This window comes from Neoarius graeffei, chromosome 7 (assembly GCF_027579695.1).
Source record: "Neoarius graeffei isolate fNeoGra1 chromosome 7, fNeoGra1.pri, whole genome shotgun sequence".
NCBI classification, from domain to species: domain Eukaryota; kingdom Metazoa; phylum Chordata; class Actinopteri; order Siluriformes; family Ariidae; genus Neoarius; species Neoarius graeffei.
The window spans coordinates 46,526,763-46,547,976 of NC_083575.1; the positions used below are offsets into that span (position 1 = coordinate 46,526,763).

At 42.2% G+C, this 21,214-nt stretch overlaps 1 protein-coding gene across 5 annotated transcripts in view; it reads left to right on the top strand.

Moving 5' to 3' along the window:
- marchf8 (membrane-associated ring finger (C3HC4) 8) overlaps positions 1-21,214 on the top strand; it is a 177,419-nt gene that overhangs the window by 134,508 nt on the left and 21,697 nt on the right. For 4 of the 5 annotated variants that reach the window (XM_060925793.1, XM_060925795.1, XM_060925792.1 and 1 more), the window contains exons 3-4: positions 4,649-4,699; positions 17,594-17,673. In XM_060925793.1, coding sequence (XP_060781776.1) covers positions 4,649-4,699; positions 17,594-17,673 — 131 coding nt within the window. Of the gene's footprint in view, positions 1-4,648; positions 4,700-17,593; positions 17,674-18,720; positions 19,504-21,214 lie in introns of all 5 variants that reach the window. The other variant, XM_060925796.1, reaches the window with a different exon arrangement.

The window sequence follows — 21,214 nt, forward strand, 5'->3', positions numbered from 1 at the left end:
TTGGAAAAAATGTTTCTCAGTCCTGATTACTGTGCATATGGGTGTAACCATGCGAACACGGTTTTTCAACAAGGTTATCCTCGAAAGGATTTAGCAAAGCCAAGACTTGTGCAACACTAGATGTTGTTCCTGCCAACCAAACATCTTGTATGTTGCAGTTAAATTTTCATATCGATGTGATGTTAAAGGGAATTATTCCTTTCTTTATATGAAAGATAAATGGCTGACTAAAAACTCCAGTACGACTGTTTGCGCTCATCCCGTTTCATCTTTCGCCCATTCATGGGGCGTTTGTAACATCAGCTACTTGGAAGTGCTTTAATTTATGCAGGAGGAGTGTTTGTATGTTGTGCAGTGCTCTCCTCCTGCTCTTGCACTCCCCTGCTCTACTCTACCCTCCTCTAATCATCCCTTGCTCCTTAGCCTTGAGGACTGCACGTGCACTTGCTGCCTCGTTGTACTGGTAACATACTCATGGCAACCGTGAACCTGGAGTCCTGTTCATTGTTGTCTTTTATCCATTGTTGTTAGAACTCGCTGTTTGGCAGTGCTGTTTTGAAAAACAAGAGATGACGTACATGCTGTTTAAATTTTAACATCGTAAAGGTTCTTGTGATGTGACTGTCTCTTTAGAGCAGTTAGGACCAAAAGATGTTTTGTCATGGGTTAACCTCATGTTGAATGCAAACTTAACATTGGACTTCAATGATAAATTAATACGTTTCTTTACCCCAGAAAGTTGTCATCGTCTAAACTGGCAGAAGCATCATCTTAAGGTGCACTCAAGCTCAATGATCTGTAGCGTGCCCAAGCCGTTTGACCCCCATTTTGTCCCCCCTGCCATTCACGCAAGTGTACTCGGGCACAGAACGATAAGCGCAGGTCAGTGAGGGGGGCGATCGCTCTCAGGTGCAATTCAAGGCAATCGTGCCTAGTGTGAGTACACTCTTAAAGTCCTTCTTTGGCCCACTATCAGCTACTCAAAAGGCCACCTGGGGTGGTTTGGTGATGCAGCAGGTAGCATTGCCACCCCTCATCTTCAGGGTTTACGGTTCAATTCTGAGCTTGGATTGTTCTCTTTGTGTTTGTGGGTTTCCTGTTTCCTCTTTCCTGCCAAAAACATGCTTGTAGGTGGATTGGCTACCGGTATGCTAAATTGCCCCGAGGTGTAAATGAGTGTGTGAATGTGTGTGATTGGTGCCCTGTGATGGACTATGGTGTATTCCCACCTCATGCACAGTATTCTCAGGATAGGCTCGAGATCCTCTGCAACCCTAAACAGGATAAAGCAGTTTCTGAAAATAAATGAAGGTTGGCTAAATGCAAAATTCTTCATGGTTCCAGGATTCTGTGGAAGTGTTGAGACGAAAGTGGGAATCGGTGAGGTGTGGTGAGAACACACTCTTGCTTCCTCTTATCACAGTGCAGCCCATTTCTGCATTCCAGCTGATAGCCAATCGCATGCGCGCACACAGACTTACAAACGTCCGAACAATTGAAGTAAAGAGGAATTGGGGAAAAAGTTCTCTTATAGCTTGCAAAGAAATAAACACCAAATACCATGTGAAAAGGACATGACTGTTCACACTTCTGTTCTGTTGCTTTTGCTTTTTCTTGGGAATGTTTGCTGCCGCGCATCATTAAATCATCTCTGTACGTTTGAGTCTCCGCTCTGGAGGAAACGTAGAAGCACTTAATAATCTGTTTTGTTTCAAGCTAAGTGAAAATGTTTATGGATGGTGCATAAAGCAGTGTTTGCACAGTGTTAAAGCTGTCAATCTGTGTACGTTCATGCACATGCTGTAGAGAGGTTTTAATGGTGTGTGTGTGTGTGTAAAAGCATCGGTATAGTGTTCAGTCAAGAATGAGCCATGAAGACAAATGAAAGTTTAAATGTGCTGTCTTGTAGGATAAGTCTGTCTCTCTCGTGTGTGTGTGTGTGCACGCACGCACACAAATACATTTTCACATAAATGCAGTTATAGAAATGAGGGTAGACCGTGTCATGAGAGTGTAAAAGAATTATTATGCGTGTGAGGGCAAGAAAGCTGCGAGTCTTCGAGTTATCATGGTTGAAATTCTTCTTTATACTGAACAGAGACCAGCAGGGATTTAACACCCAGTCCTCCATCACTGCCATCTCCATGGTAACGTGTATGGGTAGGAGCTGTGAGTAAGTCGATGGAGTAATTAATGTTAAAGAACATATCCTTCTGTTGCTGGGCTGCACCACCATACACGCAGTTTCCCTCACAGCAGCACTGTTCTAACTACTGCAGTTCATTTGAAGGATAATCGCATGACCTTCTACAGGAATCCTCACACTTTTGCAAAAGGGTGTGTGTGTTGTGCAAACTTGTACTAGCATTTAATTTAAATCTAGCTTTTAAAATTGCACACCTCCTTATTTGCTATATTGAGAGAGAGAGGAAGAACAGATTGCACCGTTTTGTCTCTTGCCTGCTGGTACCGGTATGTGTGAGATATTACACACCTGTGTGTGTGTGTGTTAGTATGAGTGCATCACACACTTTATACTACAGCACCCCCCCATGAACAGTATGTGCCAATTATCTTTCAGCCTTCATCCGTGATTAGTTTCTGTTGAAAGCTGGATATCTCTAAACCCTTCAGTGATACTAAGGACAGTAAAAATCCCAGCAACACTTTGCCACTTCAGCAACAGCGCTATCATGTCCTTGTCACTGCTGTGCTGGATCCAGCACCCGATGATGAGGAATAGTCCTGTCTGTGCTGCTCTCTTTGTGTTTGATGGGCAAGTGAATGGGCTAATAACAGTCAGTAACTGTATATCTATAAACTTCACGTGTATATGTACCGTACAGTATACATCATTTTTCTTAACAGGCTTTTTATTTTTGGTCACACACATGACAGCTTGTGTTATGTTAATAACCATCATCGCATTGGCTCCCAAAATATAATAATAGCAAGACTGTAATTATCGCATTATGTGTAATAGTACACCTGCTACAGCAAAATCGAGCATTCTTAGTCATAATTGCACCATCCTGCAAATAAGCACTCAGATTTCAGTTGTACGGGATGTATGTGGGTGGGTGGGTGGGTGTACAGACGGATCACATGAGTCTTCTGTTTGTGCCCATGTTGTTTTAGTAATGTCCTCTGAAAGTACCAGGCTCAACCCTGTCTTCGGGCATGATGTTATACAGCCCCCCCCCGCCCAAAATCTCTTAATCCTACATGTCTAATAGTTTGCTTTTTGTGGTGGTTTAATATGAAATGTGTTCAGTACTCTTTCCCCAGACCCTGTAATATGGCTTTCTTCAGGACATGATCCTAGGTTGTAGTTAAATAAAATTAATCTACCGCTCACTTAATTCTGCTCCGTCTCCACTCCTGTCTGTCATCTCATTAACACAGTAACCTATCGCTCTCATTCTGCTTCCTGCTGATCATTAACCCTTCACTGTCTTTCCTGTTGAACCACAGCCACCCGTTTTTCTTCCCATCTTGGAGGTTTGCGTTTACAGTCTACTTTGTTTCGACAGCAACTTTCACCTTGCTTGAGTTTTTCCACCAGTTTTGTATCTGGCTTGGGGATGTGGATCTTTGCTCACTTTGTGCTGATTTCTATTTTTAAAAGCACAATACACATAAAAATGTTATTGCCTTGTTCCAGCCTCCTAGAACACTATAGTCCAACCTGCATACCTGTGTTTTTGGAAAGGGGTGTATCCTGTGTAAGCAGCAACCGTTGTTATATACCCCATTACGTCTCCAGTTTACTCAATGCGAATTCCTGCTAATTAGCTGGAAATCGTCTATGTGAGAAAAATGAAGCCATCACATCCCACTCATCCAACCTCACAAGGTGGCCAAACGCACTTGAAGGAGACTCTTAACTGGTAGATGAGAGAACAAATGCCTGCGATTGTCGAGTGTTAGTCTGATTGGCAGGCAGGAGGGGAATGCCATCCTCCTCACCCAGAGTAAAGGGTTTGTTATGGTGTCTTAGTCTGCTCGTGAACAATTTCAGTCTGCTTTTCATCTAAAAAGGTCATCATTCTATAAATTACTCCTGATTGCCACAGAGGAAAGACAGGAGAAACATGCAGAAGGCTCTGGAGGTTTTTACTAGCTGCTGATGGATGCTCTGACCTAATGACTGTTCCTTCCTGGGAATTCGTTCCAAGCAACAAAACTTGTTTGAGCCTCAGAAATTCAGCTGGTTTGCCAGCAAATCCTCTTTACTAATGTTTCTACTTCTCAACTCGTACTTTCTTCCATTCATTCAAAGGGTTTCAATGGTTCAGTTAAACCTGGTACCCGTCTTACATCCATTTTATGTCACAATTTTAAATTCTATAGAATAATCGTGTGCTTGCTGGAGGATACAATAAAGCAGTTGGTGAATATTGATGGCTTGGAAAGTATGGACATTTTTAAAAAGAGTTATGTTATCGAGAGAGTAATTAAATGTTCCTTGAATGCATTTTTACTGTATGCCTTTGTAATTATAATCCAAGCTGACAGCATGGAATTAAACATGGAACATTTTAATACCGTACGAGCCTCAGTTGTATGGAAGTGAAAAACGGTTGCCTTATTTCAGCCACATTAAACAAGGTTGTAACACACTGTCCTTCCTTTCTCTTCTCTACAGAATGAGAAACCACTGGGTCATTCTGCAAGTAGGTCCAGCAACATCTCAAAGGTATGGAAATCTGTTTCCCTCCCACCCTCTCACTTAGTGTTTTACCCTGTCCACACTAGGGATTTTGTACCGATACGAAACTACTTTCGTACCGCAACACCTGTCCACACTAGCAACTATACCGGTACTGTAGCGGTATAACTGTATCGGTACGAAACCCACAAATGTATGGGTTTCGTACCGGTACAGTATCGGTACTGTAGCGCTTCGCTGTAGTGTGGACAGATGAAGCGGCTCTGTATCGATACAAATATAATGCGCATGCGCAAAGTCACACACCTCAATCGATGTCTTCGCTGAATAAAATAGTGAAGAACGGAGATTCGTTTGTTTCTTTCTCAACTGCCTCGCGCGTTTTATACGATTCGACTGAATAAATGACCACCAGAAATACAGACTGTACATTGACAACAAAAAGCACACACACGTTGTTTCATCCGCCATATTCTCGGAAGGAAGTTACTCGGTAACCACGGAAACATTTCGCGCACGCGCATTTCAACTACCGTGAAAGAAAACCGCAAACATTTCTCGCTAGTGTGGACAGATGCACTAAACTGTACCGGTATACTTTGTATCGATACAGTTATACCACTTTCATACCGGTATAAGTGTGAACACAGCGTTTGTTTATCTGATGGAGAGAGAATGTGAGGACAGGTGAACTTCCCAGGAGGTCTGCAGCTGAAATTCCCACAGTGTGTTCACCCTTCTTTTTCATTTCCTGTTCTGTGAGCATTGCTGAGACACTTAGACTGTACCAGGCTCGGGAGATCGATGATGTGAACGTCTCCTATCATTTCAATCTGGGAAATAAGGACAGTCAAATATAAACCAGGGAGGAAGCAAACCTCTTAGGTTTACACTTCTAAGCACATATAAATAATGAGTCATTTTACTGACAACGGGCCTCGTTTATCAAGTTGGATGTGAAGAAATTTATTCATAGATTGTCTGTCTGTATGAGAGGTTTACACAAGAACTTTTTGTATTCATGAAAATCCCATAAATTCAGAAAAATGTTTGTGTGCTACTCGTACTCCTGAGTTTGTGCAAATTACACAGAAGAATACTGCCTTAATGTAAACCTCGACTTAACTGACGTTAAATCATATATTTTCATGGATTACTGCGCGCATATATATATACACACACACACAGTTGTGCTCATAAGTTTACATACCCTGGCAGAATCTTTTGATTCTTTGACCATTTTTCAGAGAATATGAATGATAACACAAAAACATCTTTTCCACTCATGCTTAGTGGTTGGGTGAAACCATTTATTGTCAAACGACTGTGTTTTCTCTTTTTAAATCATAATGACAACAGAAACTACCCAAATGACCCTGATCAAAAGTTCACATACCCTGGTGATTTTGGCCTGATAACATGCACAGAAGTTGACACAAATGGGTTTGAATGGCTACTAAAGGTAACGTCCTCACCTGTGATCTGTTTGCTTGTAATCAGTGTGTGCATAAAAGCTGAGTGAGTTTCTGGGATCCGGACAGACTCTTGCATCTTTCATCCAGCCACTGACGTTTCTGGATTCTGAGTCTTGGGGAAAGCAAAAGAATTGTCCACGGATCTACGGGAAAAGGTAGTTGAACTGTATAAAACAGGAAAGGGATACAAAAAGATATCCACGGAATTGATAATGCCAGTCAGCAGTGTTCAAACTGTGATTAACAAATGGAAAATCAGGGGCTCTGTTAAAACCAAACCACGGTCAGGTAGACCAACAAAAATTTACGCCAAACAGCACAGAGACAAGCCTCAAAACTTCTGGAACAAGGTAATTTGGAGTGATGAGACCAAAACTGAACTTTTTGGCCACAACCATAAACGTTACATTTGGAGAGGTGTCAGCAAGGCCTATGATGAAAGGAACACCATTCCTACTGTAAAGCACGGAGGTGGATCGCTGATGTTTTGGGGATGTGAGCTACAAAGGCACAGGAAACTTGGTCAAAGTTGAAGGAAAGATGAATGCACCACGTTATCAGCAAATACTGGAGGCAAATTTGCACTCATCAGCCCGGAAGCTGCGCATGGGACGTACTTGGACGTTCCAACGTGACAACAATCCAAAACGCAAAGCCAAGTCGACCTGTCATTGGCTACAGCAGAACAAAGTGAAGGTTCTGGAGTGGCCATCTCAGTCTCCTGACCTCAATATCATCGAGCCACTCTGGGGAGATCTCAAGTGCGCAGTTCATGCAAGACAGCCCAGGAATTTACAGGAACTGGAGGCTTTTTGCCAAGAAGAATGGGCAGCTTTACCATCTGAGAAAATAAAGAGCCTCATCCACAACTACCACAAAAGAATTGAGGCTGTCATTGATGTTTGAGGGGGCAATACACGGTATTAAGAACTGGGGTATGTAAACTTTTGATCAGGGTCATTTGGATGTTTTTTGTTGTCATTATGATTTAAAAATAGAAAACACAGTTGTTTATCAATAAATGGCTTCACCCAACCATGAAACATCTCATCTCATTATCTGTAGCCGCTTTATCCTTCTACAGGGTCGCAGGCAAGCTGGAGCCTATCCCAGCTGACTATGGGCGAAAGGCGGGGTACACCCTGGACAAGTCGCCAGGTCATCACAGGGCTGACACATAGACACAGACAACCATTCACACTCACATTCACACCTACGGTCAATTTAGAGTCACCAGTTAACCTAACCTGCACGTCTTTGGACTGTGGGGGAAACCGGAGCACCCGGAGGAAACCCACGCGGACACGGGGAGAACATGCAAACTCCACACAGAAAGGCCCTCGTCGGCCACGGGGCTCGAACCCAGGACCTTCTTGCTGTGAGGCGACAGCGCTAACCACTACACCACCGTGCCACCCACCATGAAACATGAGTGGGGAAAAAAGTTTTTGTGTCATCATTGATATTCTCTGAAAAAAGGCCAAGAAAGCAAAAATTCTGCCAGGGTATGTACCGTATTTTTCGGACTATAAGTCGCACTTTTTTTCATGGTTCGGCTAGCCATGCGACTTATACTCCGGTGCGACGTATATATGTTGTTTTTGTTTTTTTTTCACCGCGGAATAACTGGAGCTGATGCTGAGTCTGACGACAGCCACGCAGAAGAAGAGGAAACGGCGCTTCGTCTGCCGCTGGAGTTGGCAGAGTTGTTCAGAAGCGACACCGAGGATGAGGAATTCAATGGATTTGCTGATTTGGAGTGAAATCGCCAGCTTGATAAACTTGATTGACCTGTGTTTTATTATTAATGATAGGGCTATAGTTATTTAAATAAGTTATGTAATGATTTTAGGCAGTGCTTAATTTGTGAAGTGGGAGGTCCCGGAACGCAGGAGGTGGGTGGGTCCGGCGACTCAAAAAAAAAAAAAAAGGTGGGGGGTGGTTTACTATAACTTTACGCACATGCGCTTATTGTGTGTGTAAAAAAATATATATATCAGACATTATGATCTTAGAAAACGCTTTAGTGACGAACAGTTACAGACAGTAATATGTCGTGATATGTTATAAAATATTATTTTTATTAGGCTATATATTAAATTATATATTAAATTTATCTTCTAAAATAACAGACTACTCGTATCACAACCGGTTTATTTCACCATTGGAGATCAGATCACACAAGACATGAGTTAAATTACTCTTTTTAAGGATTTAAGTAGGGGATTTAAAAGCGGTTGTTGTTTTTTCACTAGACGGTTGTCTTTGGAGATGATCTACCTATAGCCTACTTGACCTCTGATTTAATGAAATAAAATTCGACAAAAATGAAGAATGACTCTCCTCGATGATGACTACAGCTTTAATAACAAAGATGAAGGAGCCATGGGGCGATAATAAGCCCTACCGGTAAAAATATTCTAAAAGCAAACTGATTAATGCATCAGTAATAGGCTACTAATATTAGTTATAATAATAATAATAATAATAATAATATAGGCTATTAGTAATAACGATAGTGATAGTGTTAAAGATAGTAGTAGATATTTAAAATAATCAGACTAGGCTACTTACAGGGCAAAGGGCGCGTTATCACTGCTCAGCTGTTCGTTTATTAAATAAACAATGCAGTCGCGCAGTAACCACGCGCCGCTTATCAGATACAATCACAGATTCTATGGATAGAATAACCCTTCAGAAAAGTGCGACGGTGCGACGTATATATGTTTTTTTCGTCTTCATAATGCATTTTTTGGCTGATGCGACTTAAACTCCGGAGCAACGTATAGTCCGGAAAATACGGTAAACTTATGAGCACAACTGTGTGTGTGTGTGTGTGTGTATATATATATATATATATACACACACACACACAAAAAAAAAACCCTGGCTGGGTCGCCTGGGAGAGGGTGTATGACGTTGAAAGACCTGAAACACCCAATGACTCCAGGTTACATCACTGATGATGCGTCCCAGCGCATCCATGAGATGTATCTTTCATATATATATATATATATATATATATATATATATATATATATATATATACTGTGTGTGTGTGTATGGAAACAAGTGTTTTACTGGGAAATATGCCACTCGTCTTTTTCATACGAGCTACATCCGGGACATGGAGAAGCAAAACTGTGACACAAATCTCTGTCACTCGTGAGGAAATCGATGTATTGTTTTGATAAATTTGGGTACTTTTTTTGTTTGTGTCTATATAGTAAAAAGAAAATCACACCCTGGCTTGAAAATATGAAGTTTATCTTCTCGTGTTGAAAAACTTGCATTTTTCATACGAAATACATCCCGGATCTGAGTGACAGATTTTCCAATATTTCACTCTGATGACATCACTCCCAGTGTTTCTCTGCTGACTCAATGTGCTGGTTTAAAATTAAAATTCATTTGATTAATTTGCGTTTTTTTTTCTTTTGTTTGAGTCCATATAATATAAAGCACATTACATGATGGCGTGAATATATGAAGTTTATCTTCTCGTGTTGAAAATATTTTCACTCGTTCACTTCGCTCACTTGTGAATATATTCACCACTTGAAGATAAACTTCATCTCTTCGCAGTGTGTAATATCATATATATATGGCCCATACTATCCAGTTTAAATTATGTTTACAGCATTGAGCAGACACCCTTATCCAGACTGAATTGTAGAGTGCTTTGTAGTCTCTCTCACATCCTCATATCCTCATGCTAGATCACTAGGGCAGGCAATAACACTACTGAGAAGACTGTGAAACCCAGTCATTTTATATTATTGGCATTAATTAAAGAATTTATAAAATGGAGAAAGGGCCAACATGACGCGTAAATTACAAATAAAACTAATTATTCAGTTGTGACAAAAGAACTGGCACTGTGTAAATGGAGGACAGGCTGCTCCGTCTGCACGTAGCCATGAGCTGAAGATTTAACGCTTGACTGTTATTAAATATTTTTACTGGCATAGAATCGAGTCAAAACAAGTTCCACTTCTGACTTTCAGCCTTTATCCTGACTGTTCATGTCATGCTTCCAGCTGTCTGTTCACTTGAACATTGATGGAGTTTTGTGGACTAAATGCAAGTGATCTGTGTCAGGATTGCGCTTTGCACGTTAGAGGCGATAAACGCACAAGTGCGGAGAAAATCTGTTTCCAGAACTAAATCTGGTGGAAAACGTTTGTTCTGTTTGTCTTACAGAAACCTTTTTATACATAATTTTACTATAAGTATGATAAATAAGGCTCGTTTTTGCCCACATTTCTTCCTCTTATGTGTGTAAAAGTGCACTAAATCTGTACTATGAGCCTCTTGGTTGATAAACCAGCTCCATGTGCTGATGGATGTCATCTGAGTGGTGAATTGGTGATTTGACTGTAAGGCTGCGTGGTCCGTCTGCTGAAACCACACAGCTGTCATCTGACACTGACGAGCAGCCTCGGAACTATTCAGCGAGAGATAAAAACACAAGGCGGACTGGCGCCGCAACACCCGTGGTTCTCATTTTGTCATCGTTTAACATGGTGGCTGTTCAAACATCTTCATTTTGCCTCGGAGTGAAACGTTATTTGATGGTTTACATGCAGGCAGCATTCGACCACTGAAGGAGGACCCCATCGTTGTAGAGTCATTTCATCAGCAGCAACAGAAGTAACTGAAAACATGTCCCGTTATGCATTTCTCTTGAACTGCCGCAAGCATACCATCAAGCACATACACACACACACGATGCATGAAGGGATGCTTATTGCTAACAGTGCTATTGAGTACATTTCTCTGTCTGTCTGTCTAGCTCATGCTCTCTCACATTTCCTGTGCAGTTTACAGTTGGTTAGTCAGTCCAGCTATTGCCCTCAATCACTGGCTGGGTTCTAGTAGAACCCTTCAGGGCGTGAGCCCATTGTCTGTGTACCTACTGCGTCAAAAGCCTTTTTTTTTTTTCCTCTCTCTCTCTCTAAAGAGTATCTCTGTACCATAACATCTGCTTTATCATTTTCCATTTATGACTCCTCGCTCTCTCTTACTGTCACACCCTGCTGAGTGACCGCTGTTTTGCTCATTACATCTGTGTACTTATTTTTAACATTCCTGTAAACATGTGCCTCTCAGCAGATTGAGCAGATGATAATCAGCATTATTTGCATTTAGCTCAGTATACACAAACACTTGTGGCTTGATGCCTCTAGAAAATGAGCAAATGTACAGGTAATGGACATATGTAGATGCTTTTTAATACGATAAGTCTTAATTAAAAGGAAAAGCACAAATTATATATAAATATGATTTGTTGTTCTGAAGTAGGGCTGGGCAATATAGCTGAAAAATTTATCACGATAAAAATGTTTCCTTTCAATCAGTGTTGATTGGTCATTTTTAAAGCCTTATTTTTAACAACCAGGATAAAAATGTAGAATTTAACCACTTTATTTTGAATTTAAACACTTTACTTTTATCAACAATTTCCTCATCATTTGCAGTCTCTCTCTCTCTGTCTCACACACACACGCGCGCGCACACACTTGGGTGGGCTGCTTGGGAATATTAACAGCTGCCAGTGTATATATCTGGTGACCCGTTTTCAACAAATAAGTATGAAGAATGAGAATGTTCTGTGAGTGATGGATTAATAATGAACATGATGTACTGTCGCTAACAGGAACTGTGCTGGAAAGATTTCATGCTGGAGACAATCTTAATCAGTATTACGTGGTGTTCTCAACGTTACCTTGACAACATGGCGTGCTCAAGTCCAGTCAGCACATTCAGCTTTGAAGAGCTTTTTTTTTTTCTTGTCTATTTAACGGATTCTTAAAAGGACATTAACGGTCTATGTCCATTTGATTATTCTTTTTTTGTGACAGTAATAGAAATTACGTTACATAAATGGCATTTAACGGATACTTTTATCCAAAGCGACATACAACATACCCAGAGCAGCCTGGGGAGCAGTTGGAGGGTTGGGCGCTTTGCTCAAGGGCACTTCAGCCATTCCTGGTCCAGGGAATCAAACCAGTGACCTTTTGGTCCCAAAGCTACAACCCCGATTCCAAAAAAGTTGGGACAAAGTACAAATTGTAAATAAAAATGGAATGCAATAATTTACAAATCTCAAAAACTGATATTGTATTCACAATAGAACATAGACAACATATCAAATGTCGAAAGGGAGACATTTTGAAATTTCATGCCAAATATTGGCTCATTTGAAATTTCATGACAGCAACACATCTCAAAAAAGTTGGGACAGGGGCAATAAGAGGCTGGAAAAGTTAAAGGTGCAAAAAAGGAACAGCTGGAGGACCAAATTGCAACTCATTAGGTCAATTGGCAATAGGTCATTAACATGACTGGGTATAAAAAGAGCATCTTGGAGTGGCAGCGGCTCTCAGAAGTAAAGATGGAAAGAGGATCACCAATCCCCTTAATTCTGCGCCAACAAATAGTGGGGCAATATCAGAAAGGAGTTCGACAGTGTAAAATTGCAAAGAGTTTGAACATATCATCATCTACAGTGCATAATATAATCAAAAGATTCAGAGAATCTGGAAGAATCTCTGTGCGTGAGGGTCAAGGCCGGAAAACCATACTGGGTGCCCGTGATCTTCGGGCCCTTAGACGGCACTGCATCACATACAGGCATGCTTCTGTATTGGAAATCACAAAATGGGCTCAGGAATATTTCCAGAGAACATTATCTGTGAACACAACTCACCGTGCCATCCGCCGTTGCCAGCTAAAACTCTATAGTTCAAAGAAGAAGCCGTATCTGAACATGATCCAGAAGCGCAGACGTCTTCTCTGGGCCAAGGCTCATTTAAAATGGACTGTGGCAAAGTGGAAAACTGTTCTGTGGTCAGACGAATCAAAATTTGAAGTTCTTTATGGAAATCAGGGACGCCGTGTCATTCGGACTAAAGAGGAGAAGGACGACCCGAGTTGTTATCAGCGCTCAGTTCAGAAGCCTGCATCTCTGATGGTATGGGGTTGCATTAGTGCGTGTGGCATGGGCAGCTTACACAACTGGAAAGACACCATCAATGCTGAAAGGTATATCCAGGTTCTAGAGCAACATATGCTCCCATCCAGACGACGTCTCTTTCAGGGAACACCTTGCATTTTCCAACATGACAATGCCAAACCACATACTGCATCAATTACAGCATCATGGCTGCGTAGAAGAAGGGTCCGGGTACTGAACTGGCCAGCCTGCAGTCCAGATCTTTCACCCATAGAAAACATTTGGCGCATCATAAAACGGAAGATACGACAAAAAAGACCTAAGACAGTTGAGCAACTAGAATCCTACATTAGACAAGAATGGGTTAACATTCCTATCCCTAAACTTGAGCAACTTGTCTCCTCAGTCCCCAGACGTTTACAGACTGTTGTAAAGAGAAAAGGGGATGTCTCACAGTGGTAAACATGGCCTTGTCCCAACTTTTTTGAGATGTGGTGTTGTCATGAAATTTCAAATCATCTAATTTTTCTCTTTAAATGATACATTTTCTCAGTTTAAACATTTGATGTGTCATCTATGTTCTATTCTGAATAAAATATGGAATTTTGAAACTTCCACATCATTGCATTCCGTTTTTATTTACAATTTGTACTTTGTCCCAACTTTTTTGGAATCGGGGTTGTAGCCTACTTCTCTAACCATTAGGCCATGGCTTCCCCAAATTAATAGGCCATATTTTTTTTGTTTCTTTTCTTTCTTTGTAAGTCAAATAATCATGAATGAGATGGTCTGTTTTTCTGAAGCCTGTGGTTGTTGTTGATTGAGAGCATGTGTGATTTACTGAACAATGTGAGCAGAGAGGTTTCCAATCTGCACAAGCAGAGCAAATTCCAAACCTTATGAGAGAAGCAGATACCAATGCAATCCAGAATCACTTGGAGACGGTAGACCATTTTGTGGCGGCAGATAATCCAGGCCCTTTCCACCGGCTACCACAACAAATATCTTTAAGACTTGTGGGAAACACTGCTCATTTTCTCACAGCACACTGTTTCTGTCAGTTTTGCATTTAATACATTTTAAATGCAACTATCGTACATTCTATTAAGCAATTGCTATTGATGTGTCTATCGACGGTGGCTCACATTAAACAGCACAGTTAATATTTGAACTCATTTATTCATCCTTCATTCATCTGGAGTAACCGCTTTATCTTGATCGAGATCTTGGTGGATCTGATTCCAATCCTGGAAATACTAGGTGCAAAGTGGGAGAATTTGTCTCAGATGGGACACCAGTCCAATATAGGGCACCATGAACACACGCATTCACACCTATAGGAAATTTAGCATCACCAAACCACCAATCTACTGTACATGTTTTTGAGAGGTGAGAGGAAAACTGGAGAAAATCCATAAGAACACGCGAAACTCCATTCAGAGAGAAACTGGAGTTCAGGCTCAAACCGGGGACCCCAGCGTTGTTGGATGGCAATGCTACCCACCACGCCACCATGCTGTCCCACCCTTTTAAATACAAAGGCAAAATTGGTGTGACAGGCACTTGTATTTAATTAACCCCGCCGACAGTAGTCGGAGGGGTTATTATTTTCACCTGCGTCAGTCTGTGTGTGTGTGTATCTGTCTGTCTGTCTGTCTGTCTGTGTGTCTGCAAGATATCTCAAGAACCAATGGATCGATTTGGACCAAATTTTGTACATGTGTTGCCAATCACCCAGGAAGGAAACCAGTAAATTTTGGAGGTCAAAGGTCAAGGTCATGGCAGAACTTCGAAATTTTTGCCCAATGTATTTTAATAGGGAAAAGGCGGGTTTGCACTCGTTAGAGTGTCCCTGTCTAGTTATTATTGAATTTCTTGTTTGTTTACTTGAATTGTTTCTGTGAATTATATTTGCGGCTTTAGGACCGAGAGGCCTTTGTGTATTTTTGTGAAGTGCGGCTTTTATTTTGAAGGCAATTATAGGGGCTTTTTTTTTTTCATGTGATATTGCACAATATACGTTATCACCAAAACACCCAGCTTATCTTCGAACCAACCCAGGCATCTTATTATTTCACTGTATAGAACACTATAAAATAACAGAGAAACTCATTTTCGGGTCACTATATTCTGTGCTATTATATTACCCCTTAAGCCTGAACTTTTTTTTTTTAAATAATCATTAACTTTCCAAAGAGAGCAAGAGATGATAATTTACAGAAAACCTTACGAGGCAGATTGCTGGAAATGGGAATATTGTGGTTAGATGAGCAGTTTAGATTGTCTGCAGGCAATCTAAATGATAAGTACCTAGAAGGAGGGACTGGGAATGACTATACACATAAAGCTGGCCATTAATAAATGCACTGTTAAGTGTGTTGTGCTAAAGGCCCACTACTGTAGTGAGATTGGATTTATCACTATGTGCCCTCCTTTGGGTGCAAGCTGGGTCATACAGTGATGAATTTAAAGACGATATTATTTGTGTGTTTTGTGTGGGTGGGTCGGGCGGGCATGTTTTTATGTCTTGTTGGGTACCAAGGACAGGAATATCTGACCATTATGACCTTGGGGGTACGTCTGGCTTGTCCATACAAAGAAAACTACTTACAGCCTTGATTAAAAAATTTAAAAAACAAAACAAAAAAACCCAATAATTGTTAGTAGAAGGTCCTCACAAGGATAGTAAGACAAGTGTGCAGCCTCCCTTGCTATTAACCAACCAGTGTCATAAATGCAGCCTGTCAGTATAGCAGGTAAAATCTTTAGTGAATAACAACACACTTGATTCCCTCCTTCAGCTTTCATTTCTCTTTGAAATGTGCATTGTTTCTGTCTTCTCTATTCTTTGTGCTAATATCCATCCATTATCTGTCCCGCTTATCCATCAGGGTAGTGGGGGAAACTGGAGCCAATTCCAGCTGACTTCAGGCGAGGTGCAGGGTTCACCCTGGGCAGGTTGCAAATCCATCACAGGGCTAACACAGAGATGAACACACTTGTTCATTCACACTCTCATCCATGGGCAGTGTAGAGTAGCCAGTTGACCTAATCTGCATGTCTTTGAACTGTGGGAGAAAACCTGAGCACCTGGAGGAAACCCATGCAGACATGAGGAGAACGTGGCCCCAGTCGGCCACGAGGTTCGAACCCAGAACCTTCTTGCTCTGAGGTGACGGTGTTAACCACTGTGCCACCCCATGTGCTAATATCTCTAGTGATTGCTACTGTTTTTATTTCTTGCACTTTCACAAATTTCACCAGTCTGATGATCTGTGATTGTATAGGAAGTATATGCTAGACAGGAGTTTCCCCAGTCAGAACATTCCTGTGCTGGAAGGAAAGTTTCTTTATGGAGCGTTCAGCTGTTTGTTTGTATTTGTTATGCCTGGTGTGTCAGGGCTAATGCAGGCATAGCCTAGTTCCTGTACGATGTTCGTGTGTATGGGCGCATGCATGTGGGGTCCTGTTAAATGCCAGGGTCTGTATCGTGTTTAAATACACAGTGTGTGCTCCTGGGGCACCAATGGAACTGGAGGAAGTCCAAATAATTCAATATGAATTCCATATGTTGACAGCGCTGCATCTTTGCAGGACCACAGAGCAGTAAACATGTCTGAGCCACACAACAGATCTACAGTAGATCTACAGAAGGTCCGGGTTCGAGCCCCGTGGCCGGCGAGGGCCTTTCTGTGCGGAGTTTGCATGTTCTCCCCGTGTCCACGTGGGTTTCCTCCGGGTGCTCCGGTTTCCCCCACAGTCCAAAGACATGCAGGTTAGGTTAACTGGTGACTCTAAATTGACCGTAGGTGTGAATGTGAGTGTGAATGGTTGTCTGTGTCTATGTGTCAGCCCTGTGATGACCTGGCGACTTGTCCAGGGTGTACCCCGCCTTTCGCCCGTAGTCAGGTGGGATAGGCTTCAGCTTGCCTGCGACCCTGTAGAAGGATAAAGCGGCTACAGATAATGAGATGATGAAGATGTGATTCTTCTTCGCCTTACCGTACTAACAGTATCAGTTATCGTATATTCTTTGAGTTGTTTGGATTACTTCCTCTCAATACTTGCATCTATGAATATTGTTCATTGAAAGCCCTGTTTAATGCGTAACGATGTCTTTCAAATGAAGGTTAGCACTTCACACTATATTGATTACCATCAGGCTTTGGGCAATATTAGTGCTCCGTGTGGTGCACTGTGAATCAATAGTGAATTGGTCTTGGACATAGAAAAATGAAGCATGGCCTGTGACATGTGTATCTTTGATAAGATTGTGATTTTCTGGTATTATAACTTGAAGCAAAAATGGCATAAAGATGCTGATAAAATAAAACTGCTTAGCATTCAGTAGTTGTAAGCTGTTATGAAACTTGAATTTCCTCACCCAGTGACACATTTCAGGTGATGTGTTTTCATAATATAGTGCTGACGATGTGTCTTCTCTCATTCATAGTCTGAATGTATTTTTTTCCGCCCCTCTCATAGGCAGGGAGCCCGACTTCTGTGAACGCCCCCTGTGGTTTCTCTCGAACTTCAGTCACGCCTTCGAACCAGGACATCTGCAGGTACCACCTAGCTTGGCTATATATTTTAAACTAAGCTCCTTCACGTGTTGCTGTGTGTCTTCAAAGCAGGTAGTTCTCTGCATTAGACCTGAAAATTATACTGCTAGCAACCAGCAGAGGTTAAAGCTTTCATTTAAAGGAACAGTCCACCGTACTTCCATAATGAAATATGCTCTTATCTGAATTGAGACGAGCTGCTCCGTACCTCTCCGAGCTTTGCGTGACCTCCCAGTCAGTCAGACGCAGTCAGACGCGCTGTCACTCCTGTTAGCAATGTAGCTAGGCTCAGCATGGCCAATGGTATTTTTTGGGGCTGTAGTTAGATGCGACCAAACTCTTCCGCGTTTTTCCTGTTTACATAGGTTTATATGACCAGTGACATGAAACAAGTTCAGTTACACAAATTGAAACGTAGCGATTTTCTATGCTATGGAAAGTGCGCACTATAATGACAGGCGTACTAACACCTTCTGCGCGCTTCGACAGCGCATTGATATCTGAGCTCCGTATCAATGCGCTGTCGAAGTGCGCAGAAGGTGTTAGTACGCCTGTCATTATAGTGCGCACTTTCCATAGCATAGAAAATCGCCACGTTTCAATTTGTGTAACTGAACTTGTTTCATATCACTGGTCATATAAACCTATGTAAACAGGAAAAACGCGGAAGAGTTTGGTCGCATCTAACTTCAGCCCCAAAAAATACCATTGGCCATGCTGAGCCTAGCTACATTGCTAACAGGAGTGACAGCGCGTCTGACTGACTGGGAGGTCACGCAAAGCTCGGAGAGGTACGGAGCAGCTCGTCTCAATTCAGATAAGAGCATATTTCATTATGGAAGTACGGTGGACTGTTCCTTTAAGGAGAGATATTCTGACTTGCATTTTTCCACTACTTTTATGAGTTTTTTGTGTGTTATTTTATTCAGCCCACTGTTCTCATGCTGTGTATTGCATGTTGCATGTGTCTGTTTCATTATTGTTTCTGCTTATCTCTCGTCCTTGCTTCTGTCCTGTATTTTTGTCTTTCTTTTTTTCTTTGCTATGCAGTTCTAATGCTAGTGCTCCAGCTCAGGAGCAGGTCTCTCAGAAACCTGTGCAGACTGCTGTGGTTTTGCTTAACTCCCATGATAAATGCTGCACATCACAGAGCATCACTATGACAACTCTCTGTCTTGACTCGCCCATCAAACCCAAAAATAAATCTGTTTTCGGAGCCGAGTGGCTCTCGCTGTTAAAGCCCTCGGTTAACCTCAGATCGCCCGCCAGCACGCTCAAGTTCTCCAAGTCCCTGAATGATGTTGGTCAGAAGATGGACGGGCTGTGCAGCCTGCACTTCGCTGAACGCACATGCTCAGATGGCGAGTTGCGCTCCGATATGAAAGGAGATTCAGAATGTGGGCATCAAGCCAAGACTCTCATGGTCAAGCTGACTCACCTGCCTCCCCTCTACCCCACTCTGCACACCTCCTTCTCCACCACCTATGGCTACGCAAATGCTCACCTTGCTGACATGCAGAAGAGCTCCAATCTGCTGCGCGTCTTCTTCCCATTCCCACACTCCTCTACAGCAGGCAGTCTGCCTCTGGGTGAGCTGGCCTCTTGTGCCAAGCCATCCAGTGCCTTGCTGGAGGTTAATGAGCTATGCAGTGAGGAGATGGGTGATGATGATGTGTTTGAGGATGAGTTCTCTGTTTGGAGGCTAAAGACCAAGGAGCAGCACGCTCCCCTCTGCTCCCTGGAGGAGGATGGAGATCTGGACCACTGCGTCTCACCACTGATGGAGAACATGGGTCCACCCTCGCCATACTCTCTGACTGGGGATTGCTGCAGGTTGGTGAGGCTTCTCCTCTCCGACTCAGCCCAATTACTTACTCATGTGCCCTGTCTATAGAAATGTATTCCATCTCTAGAATCCCATCATCCCACCTGCCTTTCCAAAAGTCCCCCAAACCCCCGTGGCACCACCTGTTGCAGCACCTACTGTGCTGCCTCTTAGATTTCTTTTCCTCTGCTAATTAGAGTCCGTTAGAAGAGCTATCCAATAATCAGTAAGTAAATTAGAGCTTCAATAGATAGAGAAATATTGAGTAGACTGATTTTGGCCACATTCCTGCATGTGATGGTTTCATGACGTATAGCTGCACTCTTTACTGTGGAGGTTCCCAGCGAAAGGCCAGAAAGTAGTAGATTCTACTGGCATTTTGTCAATTCATGGAACGTCGCCAGATTTTATGAGAGAAAATGGATGTGAAGATCTATTTAGCGCTCGGGTCATAGTTGCAAAACGCAGGGAGCTAAAAGCAAACGAAGATTAATGCAATTCTATCAGCTCATCTTTGAGCCTGTTTCTGAGCAGTGTTATTGGCTTCAGGGTGTTATTCACCAACAGAAAACTTTTAAAATCAGTTTTAGGAGTTATTAATTGTATGTTTTTTTTTTTTTCAGTTTAATTCTGTTTAAAGCAGTGTAGATCTGCTTGTGTGTATGCATGTCTGAGTTTGCCCATCATTTCATTTATCCTCTTCCATTCAGCCAATTCCATTCAAATATCTCGGTGAAAAGATGAAAAGAATATAATTTTTTCCATTGCTGCTGTTTTATGATTTCTCTTTCTATTGAAGCATGGTTTCTTTGATGTGTATGCAGTCTGACGTTTTTTTTTAAAATATGAAATGCACATACTAATTTCTTGAGGCGCTCCATTCACTGCTTGGGTAGTCCAGCATTTCACAGATTCATCAGTTCTTCCCAGTGATGCTGAGTTGTTCATGCCCTTCTCTGCCATGTCTGTTTCACAAGATCTGCAAATAATTAGCCTGAGAATATGTATCAGTTGGCCTGAAGGCCAATTTATGCTGACAACCCAGTCCTCGCAGAAGGTGTCGCAGATAGCGTCTGCGTAGCCCCCCCACCTTCGCAGACGCTCTGCGCGCACCTCCCAAAAATTGTGACCACCACAGAAGCCTCGCAGACAGCGTCGCAGACAAGAGGGCTCTGATTGGTCCACTCTACATCCGCTGTACACGCGCTTCCCTACTTTCCCGGTTTGTTTTGTTTTCACGACCGGCATTTTTAAAAACACGAGCGAAGATGGAGCAGCATGAAGAGCGGTTGATTGAGGATGTACGTACATCTATACGACTCCAGTTCTAGTCATTATAAAAAAAAAAGTTCTAGTCATTATAAGTAACCGGAGGATAAACACTCCACTAACCACACCCACCAACTACTCCTAGCGACTTCGCGCCCCCTTGCGTTGTGCCGGTGAATAACATCGCGCACGCCTATTACTCCCCGCTCAACGATAAATTACAACTGTCTGCGAAAAGCTATCTGCGAAAGCCTTGTCGCAAGAGCATGCAGAGGCCTTGACTCATCGTGAAGGTGACTACGAACAGGTAGTGCATGGATATGTTTGGGTTTAAGTGATGCTGTGAGAGAGATGCAGCATGAATTTGAGAAAGCACAATATGTACGTCTCGGTTTGTACCATTCATGGATGCTGGCTTAATATTTTGGTTAGGTTACCGTTGTAGATAAA